This window comes from Eptatretus burgeri, chromosome 15, assembly GCF_056783735.1.
Source record: "Eptatretus burgeri isolate ZD-2024b chromosome 15, Ebu_testis_v1, whole genome shotgun sequence".
Taxonomy (NCBI): Eukaryota; Metazoa; Chordata; class Myxini; order Myxiniformes; family Myxinidae; genus Eptatretus; species Eptatretus burgeri.
In genome coordinates, this window is record NC_140975.1 from 43,149,364 (window position 1) to 43,166,637 (window position 17,274).

A 17,274-nucleotide genomic window follows, 5' to 3' on the forward strand; every position below is an offset into this window, starting at 1 on the left:
AGAGAGAGAGAACGAGAGAGAGAGAGAGAACGAGAGAGAGAGAGAACGAGAGAGAACGAGAGAGAAAATCGTAGGCCTAAGGCCTGTCATGGCCGCCGGGGGAGGTTTTTCTCGTTCACTACGACTATGTTCTTTGTTAATTCTCAACTTTAATCGTTGATTTCTTGGTGTCTGTGAAACATCTTATTCTCTCGGTAAAGTTTACTAACTTGTTTTCTTGAGTTAGAATGGCGGGTGAACGTTTCCGTGTCGAGATGTTGGAGTCACTAACTCGTAAAAACGCTGTTTTTTTCTTCCCTCCCAGTGAGGTGGAACTTAACGATGTGTTTTCTGCCATCAGTAACATCGTCGGTTTACATAATGTTCGTGCTACTTGTCGCATGATTAAGAAGTTTGTGGTGTTTGTGTCGGAGGATCACGTGGTCGCCACGGTGGTTGAGCATGGCCTGTTCATCGAACTGAACACTTCCCTCTCTGTGTTCGCTTTACAGGCCCCAACAGTTAAAGTTAATATTAATAATATTCCACCATTTATAAGGAACCAGGACTTGTGTAACCAGTTAACCAAGTTCGGTAAGGTTGTGTCGAGGATCTCAATGGTGCCGATGCGTCATGTTAGCGATAAATGTAAACACGTCATGTCCTTTAAAAGAGTGGTTTATATGATACGACCTGGAAATGGTAAAACACTGAATGTTGTACTCAGTGTAAAAATCAAAGGGTTTGAATATAAAATGTTTGCCTCCTCAGAGGTTATGACGTGTGTTGGGTGTGGAGCTCACGGGCACGTGAAGAGTGTTTGTCCCAATGCGGTTACACCACAAAAAAAGTGAACGTGCGGTGAGGGACGATTCTTCCTCACCACAAACTAATGGGGAGAAGATGAATCGGGAGCCCTGCCCCCCACCGGCTGAGGTGTTCGACGAATTGGACTCGTCCATCCCGACCAGCGTTGGAGAGAGGGTGTGTAATCGTGACGTAATTAATCCACCCCCACCAAACGAGGAAGTGAAAGTGGTTGCTTCCTCTCCTTTACCATCCACTGTACGTGACAGTGTGGACGATATGGAGGTATCTGTTACGGATACCAGGAAAAAAAAGGCCAAAAACGGTCAAATGTTGATGCCTTTGATGCTAAGGAGCAGAATAAGGTCCAGATCGTGTCAGGCTCAGTGGCCCTCCAAGGGACGTCTCACATTGGAAACCCCTTGGTGGTACCGGAGTCGTGTGCGGATGTGGAGACTTCACTTGCTCCACTAGCCGACTCTGAGCGGGACACAGAGAACAGTGAGGTATCTCAGGATGTTTTAAGTGTTTGTCCTGTTAGCCAAACTTGTTCAGACGAGTTAACAGCTATGTCTGTCTGAGAGTGATGGAGAAATAGATAAAGGGGAAAATCCCTGTGAGTTAAATGTCCACCCCTCCCTCACAGATGATGATTTAAGGGTTGTAGAGGGGAAGGACATGGACAAGGCAAATTCAGAGGGGTCCGTAAACAGAGTAGAACTTACTGTTGAGCCAAAGGTAAATGTTCCACAAGTAATAAGAGAGGCCAAAGATGAAGCACTTGATTCAGATGAAACCTCTTCGACCCCACATTTTAGTGCTTTAAGCTCTCAAGAGGATGAAGGGAGAAATGACACAACCTTAGTGTCTCAAGAAAATGTGATTAAATTCCTGGATGATACATTCAGGAAAAGATACGTCAAAATCAAAGATTACTTCCCGAATTTACACGATTTCATTAAAACTGCAAGGAGTACGATTCGTGAACCTTATCAGTTTAACATGTCAGATTCTCAATTCTAAAGGTTAAGGAAATGTGTTACTCGGGCTGGTAAAGAGCTTCAAGAATAACCAACAGAATGGAGATAAAAGTAGCATCCCTGAGCATCAATGGAGGCTGCAGTTGTGTGCATCGCCTCCAGGTATTTCAGCTCTTCCAAAATGAAAAAAATGATGTGCTAATGCTACAGGAGACGCATGCAAATCGGTCTTCTGAGGATGAGTGGTGTAAAATCTTTAAAGGTTGTCTTTTTTTTCTCGAGCGCGCTTGTTGAGGCCAAGGCTGGTGTGGCAATAGTGTTGCATCCTCGACTCCAGCCTTCGGAGATAACTTGTAAGGAAATTTGCAAAGGTTACTTACTGTCTGTGCAATTTGTCAGTATTAACCTAAAGATTTGCATGACAAATGTTTACTGTCCTTGTGCTAACTCTGAAAGAGATGCCTTTCTGTACAAGTTGGCAGAGTTTGTAAGCACCATTGACTTGACCATATTGTTGTGTCTGGGGGGTGACTACAACTGCACCCTCAACCCACAACTTGATCAGAACACTTGTGAGCCTCATCCACCCAGTGCAAGGCCTTTGGCACAGCTCGTCAAAAAGTTTAAACTGGTGGATGTGTGGCGGGTACAAAACCGTAATATCCGTCAGTATACATGGGTTTGTGCATCAAGAAATGTTTTGACGATGGCTCGCCGAGACATATTTTATGTAAATCATGAAATGGTAAACATTGTTAAGAACTCTTATATAAGGCCGTCTGGTTTTTCCGATCATCACATGATTGTTATGGTGTGTGGCTTTCCTCATCATGTCTGTGGAAGTGCATGTTGGACTTTTAATTTGAAACTTTTACAAAGTGCACATTTTATAGAAGCTTTTAAAATGGTATGGGAAAAATGTGCATCACAAAAGGGTTCATATTTGAACTTAAGACAATGGTGGGACTGCACAAAGTCCCAAATCAAATGTTTTTGCCAACAATACTGCTCTTACAGCACATACAACACTTTTGGTGTGATATCTGCTTCAAAAAAGGATATACTTATCTGTGACCAGAAAGCTGGATTGTCTCGCGTGAATGTCCAGCAGTTGTCAGAGAAAAGGACCCTTCTGGCTGAAATGGTGAAAGAGCGGGTGGCCGGTGCATTCGTCCAACTGCGGAACGAAAAAAATCCAACTTGACACACCAAACAAAGGGTTCTTCAATTTGGAAAAAAACGGTCAAGACCTCTCAACAAATCCATGCTTTGCGCTCTTCTGGTGGTGATTTGTTGACCTCCCAGAATGATATCAAGCATGAACTACAAGACGATTTTTCAAAACTGTTCGCAAAAAGATCTGTGAATAAGGAGAACAGGAATGCGATGCTTGAACAGCTCCCTTCTCTGTCTGAAGACCAACAATTGCTTGAGCCTGACATTTCTCTTGGAGAACTTACTGCTGCGCTCAAGGATGGGAAAGCCCCTGTACTAGATGGCTTTCCAGCTGAATTTTATAAGGCTTTCTGGGACATTCTAGGCCCTACTCTTCTTGAGGTCTTTCACGAGAGTGTTGAACAAGGTGAATTGCTATTGAGCTGCCGGAGGGCAGTTTTGTGTCTCCTTCTGAAGAAAGGAAACCTGCATGAGACCGCAAATTGGCGGCCTGTGTCACTCCTCAACACGGACTATAAAATATTGTCAAAAGAACTTGCAACCCATCTAAAGGAAGTCATCTCTTTCTTGATTGGCACTGATCAATCATACTGTGTTCCAGACGTTCCATATACGATAATTTTTTTTTTTGGTGAGAGACTTGATCAGTTTTGGTCAAACTACATGTCCTAGTTTTGGTTTATTACTTTTAGATCAAGAAAAAGCTTTTGACAGTGTTAACCATTTCTTTTTTGTTTGATGTATTAAGGAGAACAGGGTTTGGGGAAAAATGTATTGCTTATGTTGAGTTTTATTGTACAAATATGCATCTTGTCTGCTGAAGGTTAATAATAGTCTTTGTTACCCTTTCCCCTTTCAGCGAGGCATCCGTCAGGGCTGTGCGCTATCAGACATGCTCTACAATCTATCCGTTGAACCTTTATTAGTTTTACTTCGGAACTCGGTGTTGGGAGTCTCTCTTTCACAAAACTCCAAAGTCGTTGTTTCAGCTTATGCTGATGATATTTGTGTTGCTATTGCAAATCAAAAAGATGTTTCTGAGGTCTCTCGTTGCCTTGCCCAATTTGAGCTTCCTTCCACTGCAAGGGTAAATTGGAAAAAAAAGTAGCTTTTTGGGTGGGCCCCAGATCACCTTCCTCGTCCCTGCCTGTTTTACCAGGAGGAATACAGTGGAGTTGTGAGGGGTTTAAACATTTAGGCTTATTTCTAGCAATTGAAGCGTATGAACAAAAAAATTGGGAGAACTTCCTGAAAAAATTAAATTGAAACTGGCAAGGTGGAGAAGATTGTACCAACTTCTCTCGCTTAAGACACGGGTGTCAATCATAAATAACCTGGTGGTTCCATTTATTTGGCATAGAGTTATCCCACTTGAACCCAGAGATACTTGGTCACAGGGATTCAGAGGGTTCTGACTGATTTTTTTTTCTGGGGTGGCCACCATTGGCTGGGCCCAGACGTGGTCTGCAGACCCCGAAACATGGGTGGTCAAAATCTGATGCATATCCCAAGTCGGATAATGGCATTCCGAATTTCCACGATTAAGCGCCTACTGTACAGTGAGTGTGTTCCTTGGTGACCTCTCACAAACGCCTGCTTGCAGAAAGTGGAAGGTCTGAAATATGACCGTGAACTTTTCCTCATCGACTTGCAACACGTTGACATGTCTCAGCTCCCCAGTTTTCATCAGAGCCTTTTGAATGCTTGGCAAGTCCTCGGAGTACAACGTTTAGAGGTATCATACGATGCCCAACAGTTTGTACATGAGTCATTAGTTCGGAATCCTTTATTCTCTAGAATTTCAACCTCCAGGTCGTTTATGCATTGTTTCACCAGTATTGGAATAAACAGAGTGCGAGACCTGTTGCAACCATCCTTGAATGCCTGGCTACCTGTAAGGTCACTTTCATTAAAAACTGGTGTTCGTTCTGCTCGTATTGTGGAAAATGTCTTGAAAGCAGTAATTCAAACCTTTCATAGACTAAACATCGGGTGGACTGGGGTGGAGGAAGTGGTAGACTCGCGTCTCTATTTCCCTGAACTTCAAATTGCCTCAAAAAAACAAGAGGGTGTGTTCTCCTCAAACTTAGAGGAAATTGGTGTGTTTCACGTCATGGGGAAAACGGCTATCTACAACATATGTCTGGAAGCATGTATACCTGGTTTTACTAAACTGTTGAAAAATCGGTGGAATGAGACCTTACCTGATGGAGCTTTTTTAACTCCAGTGTGGAACAAAATGTATAGTTCTCCAACTCTTGGGCGAACTGGAGACCTGAATTTGAGACTAGCACATCAAGCCCTGGTCACACAGACATTACTCCATAAGTTTAATTCTTCTGTTCTAATTTCTTGTCCTTTTTGTGATTTGATTTAAAATGGTGCCCACGTTTTATTGAATGTAAGAGATTGGTACCCCTCTTTCTCTTCCTTCAACAGCTTTTCTATAAATTTAATTTTGTTTTTCCCTTTCCCATCTTTATTTATGGAATTGGGGGGAATTATAAAAGTAAACCAGTCCTCTCGTTTTTGTCCTTTCTGTTGGGCATTGCTAAACTGGCAATTTATAAAACCAGGAAAGCAAAATTGAAGGGGAAAAATGCAAATGTGCTTTTGTGCTTTAAAGGTATGGTTTTGGCACGAGTAAAAATGGAGCAGGCTTATCTTTTGAGCCTGGATATTGTGGGTGATCAGTGGTACACTGATGAGGTTTTGAGTGTCTTTTCGTGATGGAATATGGTTGTAAAAGTGTAAAGTACTTACACTTACTTTTTGCATATATGTATTATTTTGTGGGGGTTTTGACATGAACAGACACCCTTGTTTGTATTGCTTTTGTTGAATTCATTTTTTCTGAAAGATCGTTTGGATTTGTTTTTATGGATTGTGCTTTTTCTGGTGTGTTTTTTGATACTTTTATAATAAAAGCATACAAAAGTCTCTCGCTCTCTCCCTCTCCCCCTCTCTCTCCTCCCCTCTCTCCCCCTCTCTCTCCTCCCCTCTCTCCTCCCCTCTCTATGTATATGTAAATAAATATATATATATACATATACATACACTGTGTTTCAAAAAGATTGATGCAATTTTTGACTTCCTGCCATTTCTTTGTTTTTTGACCCATACCGTTTTCCTGTTCGGGGTTTGGTAGTGTTATCGTGGTATTTGTTCACTGGGATTTCTCGCTCTTGAGCTCAACTATGCCATTGATAGTGAAGAAGAAGACAAAAGTGGTGGCTCTGTGGTATGAGACTAAATCATATGAAGACACCTGCCAGAGGTTCTGTTGGGAATACAACCTCGGAACATGTGATGGACCCATAAATTGTACCATTCAACGTATTGGGAAACATTTTGAACATGAGGGCAACAGTGGCAGGCTAGCCTCAGGAACCAAGAGCCAAGTCAACATTGACACCGTGCGGGATTCTGCAGTGGACAGGCCCAAGAAGTCCCACCGCCAGCGCTCCTGGGAGCTAGGCATCAAACCAACATCAGTTTGGCATATCCTCTCAAAGGAACTGAAGCTTTTACCATACATCATCTCTATTAGGCACGAATTGAGTCAAGATGACATGAGAAGAAGACTTGATATGTGCCATTGGCTCAGTGACAGGATGGAGCTGTACCCAAACTGGATCAACCTGATCTGGTTCAGTGATGAAGTCCATTTCCACTTGAACGGTGCTATCAACAACCACAACAACATTTTCTGGGGGATAGAAGCACCTGAGGAGATCACCGAGAGGAACCTGAAAGGGCCTAAGGTCACATGCTTCTGCACCTTCAATGCCAGATGGGGAACGCTAGGGACTTACTGGTTTGAGAATGACAACAGCAGGACGGTGCCAATCAACGGTGAGTGCTACCAAGCCGTGCTCCAGAAGTTCCATAATGATCTCCCCCAAAAGGTCACCCCAAACCAGCTCAGCATGACCTGGTTTATGCAGGATGATGCACCCCTGCATACAGCTGGTCACACATCACTTTCCTGTGGCAGCTCTTCAGGAACCGCTTCATTACCCTGGATACCACTCATGACTGGGCACCCCAAACTCCGGACTTGAACCCTCTGGACTACTGGTTCTGGGGGACTGCTAAGGGCTCTGTCTATGCCAACCATCCTGCCACGCTGGATGATCTGAAGCAGGAGGTGTCAGACTACCTCCAGGCCTTGCCACATGAGACCTACATGATAGTTGGACAGAACTTTGGAGTCAGGATCAATGTTTGTCTGAACCACGGAGGGGCACACAATGTCAATTACAAGGATTTTGCGTAAATGCCAATTTCAGACCTTGGGCTCTCACTAACTCGAGCATTGACTCACTGCAATAGCAATGAGTGATATAAAATACCATGTCATAAGCTTTCAAGAAATGTTTGGTTCACGTTCCTGAGGTTTCTGTTTCTTTGTAAATAAACATTTAAAGTTATATCACTCTTTCTGAAACATCCTATGTATACAAAATGACAAATATTTGACACCCAAGACCCTTACCCCCCCCCCATCCCTCCTTTTGCATCTTTCACCTTGTCCTTATTGTACTTTTTAAACTTGCCTTCATACACTCACAGAGGTATCAGATGTTGATGTTTCCTTTATGAAGGGAAAACTGTCATGTTCATATGGAAAGTACATTGAGGGTATTGTTTGAGATGAAGGGGTGTATATGCTGTTGTTGGGAGTGTGACCCCTACCTCTCCCTTGTACATTTATTACCTGCGCTTCTCTCCATAAGTCCATAATTTAGTAACAGCTTGGTGAACACATCATTGAAAACACATCCAAACTCGCCCCTCCACCCCCCTCCTCCCCAGACATGTTACCGAAATACCAACTGATAAATGGTGCAATTCTTGTTTTTACTAAAGTTTTGGAATCTTGTCATTTGTAACAAACATGAATCCTTGTCAAGATGGCAAAGGAGGATGGAGGTGGAGCGGGAGGGGTGGAGGGAGGGATGGAAGGGGAATGGGAGGGGGATGTAGGGAGAGTGAGAGAAAGAAAGAAAGAAAGATGGGTTTGAGAGAGTGTCTGGGTGGGACATGAATACATGTAAGGGTTAGAGAGAGTATGAGGTGAGATTCGGTGTTAGAGTATGGGAATGTGAGGTGAATAGGGAGAGGTGTAAGAGAGAGTGTGGGAATAGCAGGTGAAGAGGGAGAGGTGTTGGAGAGAGTGTGGGAATAGCAGGTGAAGAGGGAGAGGTGTTAGAGAGAGTGTGGGAATAGCAGGTGGAGAGGGAGAGGTGTTGGAGTGTGGGAATCGCAGGTGAAGAGTGAGAGGTGTTAGAGAGAGTGTGGGAATAGCAGGTGAAGAGGGAGAGGTGTTAGAGAGAGTGTGGGAATCGCAGTTGAAGAGTGAGAGGTGTTAGAGAGAGTGTGGGAATAGCAGGTGAAGAGGGAGAGGTGTTGGAGAGAGTGTGGGAATAGCAGATGGAGAGGGAGAGGTGTTGGAGTGTGGGAATCGCAGGTGAAGAGGGAGAGGTGTTGGAGAGAGTGTGCGAATAGCAGGTGGAGAGGGAGAGGTGTTGGAGTGTGGGAATCGCAGGTGAAGAGGGAGAGGTGTTGGAGAGAGTGTGCGAATAGCAGGTGAAGAGGGAGAGGTGTTAGAGAGAGTGTGGGAATCGCAGGTGGAGAGGGAGAGGTGTTCAGATATGGGTATAGCAGGTGAAGGGGTGTATTGGGGGAGCCTTTGGAATGTCTGGGACACAGGCGCTGAGAAAGGATTAGTCACAAGAGCTGTCTGTTTGTGACTTCCCCCATTGTCTGTCTGAAAACAATTCTGCTGTCCTGTGTCTTTCCTGTCTATGCTGTTCTGTACGAAAAAGATTGACAAATCTGTTTGCTCATCTATTTTTATATTTTACATTTCTCATCCATTTGTGATGTCCCTATTAATAAGACTGCTGTTCCAATGTTTGAGCCATCAAATCTGGCGAACTTTCCACACCGCTGGTCGGGTGTATCGACAGTCGGCATGACGTCATTGGCTACCTGGGTGCCCAATCATCTGATCATAGATGTCATACACACTTCCTTTTTCTAGGTATTTGATTGAAGCTTGAGTGGTGGGACCGATCTTGAACCCCCCACCTCGATCGTACAACCCGCCTACTTAAGGCAGTTCCACCCTCCTTCCCTCCCATTATCCTCCCCCCCCCTACACACATCTGTTTCCCCGGGCGATTATAAAATCGGGAAAATCCGCCCTGCCGGCTTAGCTCGCTCTGCTTCAGCAAGGGAAGTCTTAACCGTCAACTCCATCTCTTTGAAATCCCCTTCCCGAGAACTCTCCCTTTTTCTCAACTTTCTTTGACATTGTCCACTTTTCCCTCCTCTTTTTTGCTTCTTCTTCTTCTTCTTCCAAACTCGAACTTATCCCAGCGAAGTTTGTCTCCTCGAACAGGTGCACTCGAGCCTCCTGGAAGACTGAGCTGCGATCATCGATCGATCTACCTCCGTTGAACCATTCTGTCTTCCTCGTCCTCCGTCCGTCTCGTTGTTCCTCCTTGCGATGAGACTAAAATTCCAAACTATTGATCTCCACTGAGCACCCTCCTCCTCCTCCTCCTCCTCTCCCACCCTCTCCAAACGCCGTCCCGTCCTTCCACGAGCCCAGTCCTTCTCTACCTGTCCTCGAGCCGGCGCGATGACCCACACGATGACCCACGCGCTGCGCCTGCTCTTGGCTCTCGCGCACGCGGGGACGCTGTGCGCACAGGTGAGGCTCCGCCCGGTGCTACCTGTTCGTCCCGTTTGTTGTCGTTGCAGCGGATGCCTCGCGATCGTTTCGGCACTTTTGCTCGGTAGTTGGATCGTTTGTAACTTGTTTTCAGGACAACAATCCAATTCGTTGCTTAATAACCGGGTCATTGTGATTTTGAGTGTTTTGTTGCGGATGAAAGTTCAGTCCGAGTATAACTTGTGTTTTCAACGTTATCGTTTCGGGTTCGTTCGGGAGGTTTATCTGGTTTTAATGGTGGCGCATTTTTTCGCGCTTTTATTGGACAGGAGGTCGTACTGGGTTGTTGTGCGTTCGAGTTGATGGCAAACGCGTGGTGTTTCGGTCGGATACATGGAGCTGTCGAGGGATAAAGATTAGTGGGATGAGATCAAAATGTGTGTTGGTCACGTGGGTTGGTTGGCCACCGCGCGACCACATCACGCCGAGTGAGTGTCCCGTATTTATTTATCAGGGTTAGCGGAGAGACGGACATGATGAGCTGGAAGAGGGTCGGCGTGGGCACGGGTTATGATGCCGGGTGGTTTGCCATTGTTTTCACAGCGGTGGTCAGAGCAGCAATTATGAATTGGTTCAGGGTGCCGGAGAGAGCTCGCTGACTCTTTCTGAAGGACACCGTGTGATCTTTAACGTCCGCCGACTGAACAGACGCCCAGTTTAACATCCGTCCGAGGCACGGGCACACACATCGATGAATGATCCTGCCTGCAAAACACCAGGATGACAGTTTATAGCTGGGTCGGGATTCGAACCCAGGCTACATAGTTCGGAGGCGAGTTTTACCCATTTAGACAGGCTATCTGCCAACCATATGTGGACGGAGTGAAAGGGGTGTGGTGATCGTCGAAGGGGGAGGAGCTTCAGGAGGAGTCAGGACACACCTGCGGACTTTAGTCTGTCACCAGGTCGTGAAGGGGCCATTTACAGGGGGTTCCACACTCGCACCGGAAAGTGCGAGACCTAAACAGGAATAGGAAATTAGGATTGGCAAGGAGGATGGGAGGTGAGAAGTAGAGGAAAATCGTGGGAAGCCACAGGTGTTTTTTGGGGGGGGAGGTTAAAGATAATGAAGAGGAAAAACCTCAAGGGATTGGAATTTGTTGGAGATTATGGAATGGAAAGAGGAAACAAGGACTCATAAAAGTGATACCTCCCGTTTTCAGCCGATTCCTCAAACAATGTCTGTGTTTATGTACAGACCATTATAAAACTTGTCTTGTACATCATTGAGGCTTTTATTGTCCTTGATTGATTTTCTTCTTTTTGACCGTCTCACCATTTACTCTCCATTGTATACCTTCCTGCCATCCACACAGAGATTGTCCGTTCCTCGAAGCATCCTGGAGGTGATATCCCGCTCAGATGCCCGGACTGTGAGCGATCTGCCATTCGTCCTGCCTTTTGACTCCGTAGGTAAAGCTTCCCCGTATCGCGCACCTTGGAATTCTCCGCATGCCACGCAATCTTTATCCATGTTTGCAGTCACTGCTGTTTCGTGTCGGCTCCATTGATTCTGCCTCGTTTTCACCGGGTGTCGGTTTGATTTGATACTCGAAACCACCCAACGGCTACCAATTGTCTGTTGATCTTGGTCTTAGGAACACAATGGTCACAAACGCTGCACCGTGACATCATGGCTGACCTTTGTACCCCCTACCCTTGGGGCTTTCTCACATTTTTTTTTTTGGGCCAAAACTGGACAAGCCAAGGCGAGTTAGCCATTTATCTGGAGAGTTAAACGGAATTGCATTGCGAGCCGAGTCCTCGGTTCCTCTGCCACGGCTGGAAGTGCCACATCGGAGGGCACGCCATCATTCGGACAGGCTACTAAGCTGGCTGCTCAATGTACCCACTTGGTGAATGCAAACGAATCCTTCGCGTCTTCAAGCTGTGCAAAATCGTGTTGTTTTAAGTGTATTGCAGATGAGAACGGCTGTTCATCGAGTGAATGAATTGAGCATTATAAATTAAATAAATATCATGCATAAAGCAACGAAAACTTTTGGGCAGAAGTCTCGGTTGTCGTGGCAATTTGAGCTCTTGCCTTGTGATCCTGTGACCCCCCTTCTTGTGGCATAAATAGCTTCCTGACATTTATCCTCAGCAGTTGTTTCAATGCAGTCGTTCATCACATTATCGGTCTGCACACTGCCGACAGTGTTGAGCTTCAGCGCTACAGTTGGCGAGTTCTCTTTATTGAACATCATTATTGACTTTACCGTTCTTATTGTAGTTTTATTTGTACCATCATCCTGGTTGCAGCCTTAGCTGAATTTTGACCGGCAGACATTATCAACCGCTGTTGCCCTGGAGACAGCATAGCCTTTTGAGATAAGAGTTGGGGGCTTTGTGCTGACATATCCATTTAACATCGTGTTGGAATTGCTCTCTTGGTTGTAAAAGTGGGCTGGCAGGATGGGCTAGACTCCTTGAGGTATGCACACTCGTCTCTGACCCCTCTAGCCTGGGTTTGAATCCTGGCCCAGTGATAAACTCTCATCCAGGTGTCTCGCAGTCATGGCAGGTATCAATGCGCGTGCCGTCCCTCGAATGGATGTGAAGGCAGGTGTCTCGTCTGCCGGCATTAGTTGGTGGATGTTAAATATCCCACTGGGTCCTTCTCGAAGAGTAGGTGAGCTATCACCGGCATGCCTGGCTAGATTACAAATTGTTGCTCAAATCTACAGGGGGCACTGCAGCAGCTGTACAGCAGCATCCCCAGCAAATGTTGCTACCTGAAGCTATGTGCTGTTTGCGAAAGAAGAAGACTACTGAAAAGGTTACTTGTTTGCCATACATCTTGTCTCTTGCACGAGCATGTTGGCCCCGTGCCTGCACCGTACTCCACTCATCGCGCGCCAGGAACGAGGCCGAACCGTGATACATCAACACGGTGTAGCATCTCGGGCTGCTCAGATGAGATTTAAACCGCCCCCGAATCACATCAATCCTAACGCACTGACATCGACTTGAGAATACGGCGTTCGATCACCTATCCAGGAAATTGGTTAATTTTGATGCCCCATAGGTACACAGCCTGATGGTCATATCTTGGCTGTGAGCATGATGTGGAGCTTCTGTGCAGGATGATCTTGTAACGGAGAAATCAGAAGATAAGGCGCAAGTCACTGCAATGTCAGAGATTTTGTTTTTTCAGTCATGGGAAGGTTAGATGTCCATTTTGTTCGAATATATTTTATTTTATTTTCAGTGTTCTTTTGTCATGCCAGGCTTTTCATGCCAACCTCTCCATGATGAATTCATATCAGAAGGAAGGGTTAGTAGGGGCGATGGGAGGAAAATTTGGTGAGGATTTCCATCAGATTACTTTTCTTCCTTTGTCACTCATCATAATTGTCACTCATTGGTGCTGCTTCTTCAAACTTAAAAAAGGGAAAGTATTTTCACACTTTAAACAAAAAAGACATTTCATTATAAGGTCACACAGGAAATGGATGTTCACCTCCTTTTATCTTGTGCCTTTTCTATGATGGCATCCTTTGTGGGATTTTTTTTTTTTGGGGGGGGGGAGTTGGTGTGCAAGTCGATGGGTGTTCTCTCCTTGTATGGAATCACAGCTTCTTTGTGTTGTTTCCTCCATACCTGTCAAGCATGTGAAGCTGATTGATGATGTGTGATGTAATCAATAGAATGTGAGCCAAGACTGTAAAAACCAGCTGATGTCAGAAATAGTCACAGTGTAGGTTTTCCTGCCACTGAACTAGGAAACAATTATGTATCGTTTGGTCCATTCTGCATACGGCTTTTCCCATCAAGGCCATTGTGTAGGTCAGGCATTTGAAGAGGGAGGGGGGGGGGTGGGGTGGGGCAGCAGTTTGAGCCATTCCATTTACGTGTATTATTAACCAATCTTTGCATCTCACTTCACAGCATTGAAGCTTTGCTTTTGTAGATTAAAAACAAAATTTAAAACCTTAATGTAATAACAAAAACTCCAAGTCCAAAGTTTCTGTTCTCCAGTGCCGAATGACCCGAGTTGTGAATACACATTCCGGTTTTATTACCCCATATCATTCCCCACTCCCAAATCGATTATGAATGTCCCATAAATTTTGTAACAGCATTGCAAAACGGTTTTGAAGGACTTTCTTGGAAAAAAAAAAAAAAACAAACACAAGGGTGCAAGTCCTCATCGAGGACACAACCTCCAAATGCATCTTAAAAATGGGACAATTTTACAATGAAATAAATAAATACAAAGGTCGTGGAGATGGTGAAGTGTATATATATATATATATATATATATATATATATATATATATATATATATATATATATATATATATATATATATATATATATATATATATATATATATATATATATATATATATATATGTAAATATACAATTCAAAGTGGTTCGTTGATTGTGGAGATGCTAAAGTGTATATAAATAAATAATGCAAGGTGGAATGTCGGTAGTGGTGACACAAAAGTGTGCATAATAAATAAATAAAGGCAGCAGGAGGAGGAGGAGATTGGGACCATACTTTGTGCAGAGCGTTGGTGCTGCTTAAACAGTCTCCTTGGCTATTGGGCACAATCCTGGACGGGTCACCACTCCGACACAAGATACCAGCAAGCTGACACTCATTTTGCTGACCTCAGAAGGATGATAGGCAGAGTTAACCCCACCTGGTATTAATTCAACAGCTGAGTGGGATTTGAACTCGGGACCCTCGGATCCAAAGCCCACCACCCTAACCATTAAGCCAACACCAGGCATAAAGGTGGCAGGTCAGTAGTGGAGATGGTAAAGTGTGTACTGTATATAAATAAATAAGTTGTTCAAGGTGGTTGGTCCATCGTTGAGATGGTAAAGTGTACATAAGTAAATAAATGATGGTTCACAAAAGCATGTTCAGTACCGTACAGTTTTGTACTGTTCTCTCCCATAAAATTTTAAATAATTGCCAACATTTGGAAATAAAAGTGTGTCCCATGACGTGTGGCGATCCCAAAATCATTTGACTTGCCTCATGCCCAGATGTTCTATTGCGGAAAATGAAAAATGCGTCTCGACATTTTTGAGTAGAGGCTCTGGGCTCACACATGGATGGACGGACAATACCGAAAATATCAGCCCCCAAATGCGCTGACACCTGGTTAGGAACTCAAGATGTCATGCAAGATATTCTTGAATTTTATTTACTTATACCTGTGTTATGACCGTTGGAGTTTATTTCATCGTTGCAGAAATAAATCAAAAGGAAGCAATTTTTTTTCAACCTGTGTTATGGTTGCTCTTAGTAGTGTTCGCATGTGACATCAAATAACTTCGTGACATGAATGTGTTTATAGTGTTGAAGCTGTTATGCTGGCAGGATGGCTGAGAGGTACCTCTAAGCTGTCTAGCCTGGGTTTTAATCCCGACCCAGCTATCAACTGTCATCCAGGTGTTTCCAAGGCAGGGTGAATCATCAATGTGTGTGCTGTCCCTTGGAAGGATGTTAAGCTGGGAGTCACATTTGCCCCCATTAGTTGGTGGATGTTACAGATCCCACAGTGTCCTTTGTGAAGAGCAGACTAGCTATTGCCAGCACTATGGAACAAATTACAAATTCTGAGTGGCGACCCTTCCAGGGTTGTAACCCTGCGTCTGAGTGGCGACCCTTCCAGGGTTGTAACCCTGCGTCTGAGTGGCGACCCTTCCAGGGTTGTAACCCTGCGTCTGAGTGGCGACCCTTCCAGGGTTGTAACCCTGCGTCTGAGTGGCGACCCTTCCAGGGTTGTAACCCTGCGTCTGAGTGGCGACCCTTCCAGGGTTGTAACCCTGCGTCGGAGTGGCGACCCTTCCAGGGTTGTAACCCTGCGTCGGAGTGGCGACCCTTCCAGGGTTGTAACCCTGCGTCGGAGTGGCGACCCTTCCAGGGTTGTAACCCTGCGTCGGAGTGGCGACCCTTCCAGGGTTGTAACCCTGCGTCGGAGTGGCGACCCTTCCAGGGTTGTAACCCTGCGTCGGAGAAACTGCTTCAGCAGCTCCGATGTTGTGTATGGAGCTCGGTTCATGATCTGATTTGTAGATATGTTTCCCAGACAGCAACCACTCTCTGAGAAAGGCATGGCGAGCCAAATGGCCTCCTCCTATGTCCAAGTTCTTTGTATAAAGGAAGGAATAACATATTACAAACTTTGCTAACTCCTCCACATTTCTTGGTGTGATTGTTATTTTTCTTTCCTTTTTAAAAAAAACTGGTTCCCCGCTGTAATTTCTCGTCGAAACTGCTCTGCGTTTCAGGGAAATCTCAAAACCACGTCTCTGCACCAAAATGCCATCTGAAAACGTCAAAAACTGTTCCAACTGCTCGGCCTATTGGAGATTTGCTTGGATGGTTTGTACTGTGAAGTGTTGTGTTCATGGAAAGATGTCCAATCACTGCATATTATCGATTTTATTTGGTTTTATTCCCTCATGTGTTTCATTTGGATATTGTAACAAAAATCATACTCCGAGAAGCTTATCTTTAATAACCCTGGTGAATGGATTAAATAAATAATTGGTGAAGTTCATTGTTGTTTATCAACGTCAACAAAACAGGTCTCATTCATTGTGTGGTTTTGCAAAAGCACACATCTCCGAACGATTTTCATTCAAACAGATGATTATTAGGATAAGCAATTTGTTGGTTGGGAAATAGTCTTTCATAATTAGTTCTTCGGAATTCCAAAAGAATGGGGGTGAGGCTCATCGACTCGGAATCTGCGAGGTGTCGAGTTCTCGTGTTTTCAAGCTCCACTTCGATCGAAAAGGTGAACCCACGTTTGTTCCCGAATTACAACCTGGTCAAGAAACCTTTTCTGGATCCTGCAGATACCTCCCAGAAGTCTACTTGGAGCTTTTCCACTGCCGCCTCTGCCCCCCCCCCCCCCCGATCAGCATTGTCAGAGACCGATCTCACAGATACTCTGTTCACATGCAAGCATTTCAATCCATCATCATCATCTGTGTTCACCATATTTGGCTCCTTTAGACTATTTCCTGTTTCCAAACCATGTCGGACACACCCCTTAATAGGAGAGTAAACATTCACGCATTTTCCTCCTTTTCCCCTCCAAAGAATGGAACAAAAACAAGAAAGCATAATGGTGGCCCAAAATGTTTTTACATTGTTCTCCAACAAATAAATCTAATTTTTTTTTTTTGCTGCTTTACTATCTCTATACGTAATTCTGGCATCATGAATTAATTAACAATCATAAAACTCTCACTTGTAATGGCCAAAAATTAGATTTTAATTTTTCCTATTGCTATTATCCACTATTCCCCGCCCTTCATTTTGAGTGTCTTTACCAAGCTTTGAAGTGCTTAAGTTAAATTACAACTCGCTTAAGGTCAAATTGACAGTCACCTACCTGATTAGATTTACAAGGCCAATTGAGCTAGTCAGCTAATGAAAAAGGGAACAATCGGTAAGGGTTTGTCTCTGACTCTGGTAAATATACTCTCATCAGAACCTTAATTATTTTGAAACAAACTTTTGTACTATCGATCTTAAGGCAAAGAACATTAACCTCACAATGTACTTTTCTTTGAACCGGTGGTTTTAATGTGCCCAGTCTTACCC

The 17,274-nt window shown here is 44.4% G+C and overlaps 1 protein-coding gene across 1 annotated transcript in view; it reads left to right on the forward strand.

The window, feature by feature from the left end:
• LOC147012056 (uncharacterized) overlaps positions 1-17,274 on the forward strand; it is a 54,289-nt gene that overhangs the window by 5,135 nt on the left and 31,880 nt on the right. Inside the window, exons 2-3 of the mRNA XM_085856366.1 lie at positions 1,056-1,292; positions 11,004-11,100. Of these exons, the coding sequence (XP_085712492.1) occupies positions 1,056-1,292; positions 11,004-11,100 (334 nt within the window). The remainder of the gene's footprint in view (positions 1-1,055; positions 1,293-11,003; positions 11,101-17,274) is intronic.